Below are 1,373 nucleotides of genomic sequence, written 5' to 3'. Positions count from 1 at the left end.
GGAGGGAGGGAGGGAGGGAAAGAAAGAAAGAAAAGAAAGAAAGAAGAAAGACAATGCTAGTTGCAAGTGCTCACCGGCAACATTCAGAATTGATTTTCTTGGTCTTGGTGGGGAGTGCTGGGCTGACCACAGTGAGCTCCATCTCCTGCACCCGCCCCTGAAGATTCTGACTCCTGGTAAAGGAAGCCGAGGACAGGCAGGTGCTGCTTCTTGGGCTGCAGTAGAGGTAAGGCCTGGGGTGCACTGACAGCCCCCAGATGACTCTGCCTCATGGGTGGGGAGCTCAGCTGCAGTGGCTGAATGTACTGGTGAAAGGTGCACATTTCAGCCATGCCGCCACATGAGTCTGGTGGCTGCTGGCACGAGCCAATGGTCCTCTGGTCACTGGGAGGCAGGCACTGCAGCTGTCTGCAGCTTCCAGAGTGGAGCCACACTCCTTACAGTGTTGCCCTGACCCAAATCAATAGTGCTGGCGGGGAGTCAAGAGATGATTTATTCGACTGTCTCACCATTTCAATGATGTGGATCTGTGGTAACTGAATAGAGATGGATCTACCTGAATATAGGAAAAAAATTAATGCAAATAACACCCCAGTTTGTGCGATTTTGCGTGGAACCACTCTTTAGAAGTTCTTAATGGGCGAATGCTTAATCAGATCATTAATCGAAAGTATAGCTAAGCAGAATACAATACCGTCGTGATAAATGTGGCTGGCTCGGGAGGAGGAGAGGGCGAGCTAGGCTGACTCCAACTTGTCTGTCCTAAGGAGTGGCTGTGCGTGGCACTGGAGAGAGACAGAGCAGCAGTGCTAGGGGCTGGTGTGGGGACACAGAGGTTGTGTCCTGGGCTGGTGCATGCCCTGGATGGTAGTCAGGCCTCTCCCCAGGCCCTTGCTGGGTGTCCTCAGTGCTGTCAACCACTCCGGGCATCTGTCTGCCTTGCAACCCTTGGCTCTCTGCCTTCCGGAGTCATCCTTCCCCTTGTTCCCCTTCTTCCCCTCTGGCTGATCTGCTCCTGCCCCATCTGCCCAGGTGACTCTGATCTCACCTCCTCTTTCCAGAAAATTAAAGAGATCACCTACATGCACTCAGAAGGCATCCTGGCTGGGGAGCTGAAGCACGGGCCCCTGGCACTGATTGACAAGCAGATGCCGGTCATCATGGTCATCATGAAGGATCCTTGCTTTGCCAAATGCCAGAATGCCCTGCAGCAAGTCACGGCCCGCCAGGTGAGGGCTCTCCACTGGACTGGGCCAGCTCTCTCCTGCTTTTCTGCACGCATGCCCACGTCACCACTGTCTGCCAGTACCAGCGATGGATGGTCTGGCCAGCGAGTGGCTGTGAGCGCACACCCTCCCCGGGCCCCCTTGTGA

At 54.8% G+C, this 1,373-nt stretch overlaps 1 protein-coding gene across 1 annotated transcript in view; it reads left to right on the top strand.

Annotated features, from left to right (window-relative positions):
* The window catches only part of GFPT2 (glutamine-fructose-6-phosphate transaminase 2), a 39,740-nt gene extending 38,367 nt beyond the window's left edge, over positions 1–1,373 (top strand). Inside the window, exon 18 of the mRNA XM_011951733.1 lies at positions 1,033–1,373. Within this exon, the coding sequence (XP_011807123.1) occupies positions 1,033–1,373 (341 nt within the window). The remainder of the gene's footprint in view (positions 1–1,032) is intronic.

Source organism: Colobus angolensis, unplaced genomic scaffold (assembly GCF_000951035.1).
Source record: "Colobus angolensis palliatus isolate OR3802 unplaced genomic scaffold, Cang.pa_1.0 Scaffold325, whole genome shotgun sequence".
NCBI classification, from domain to species: Eukaryota; Metazoa; Chordata; class Mammalia; order Primates; family Cercopithecidae; genus Colobus; species Colobus angolensis.
Note: the sequence above shows the minus strand (reverse complement) of the source record. Positions and strands in the feature narration are given on the sequence as shown.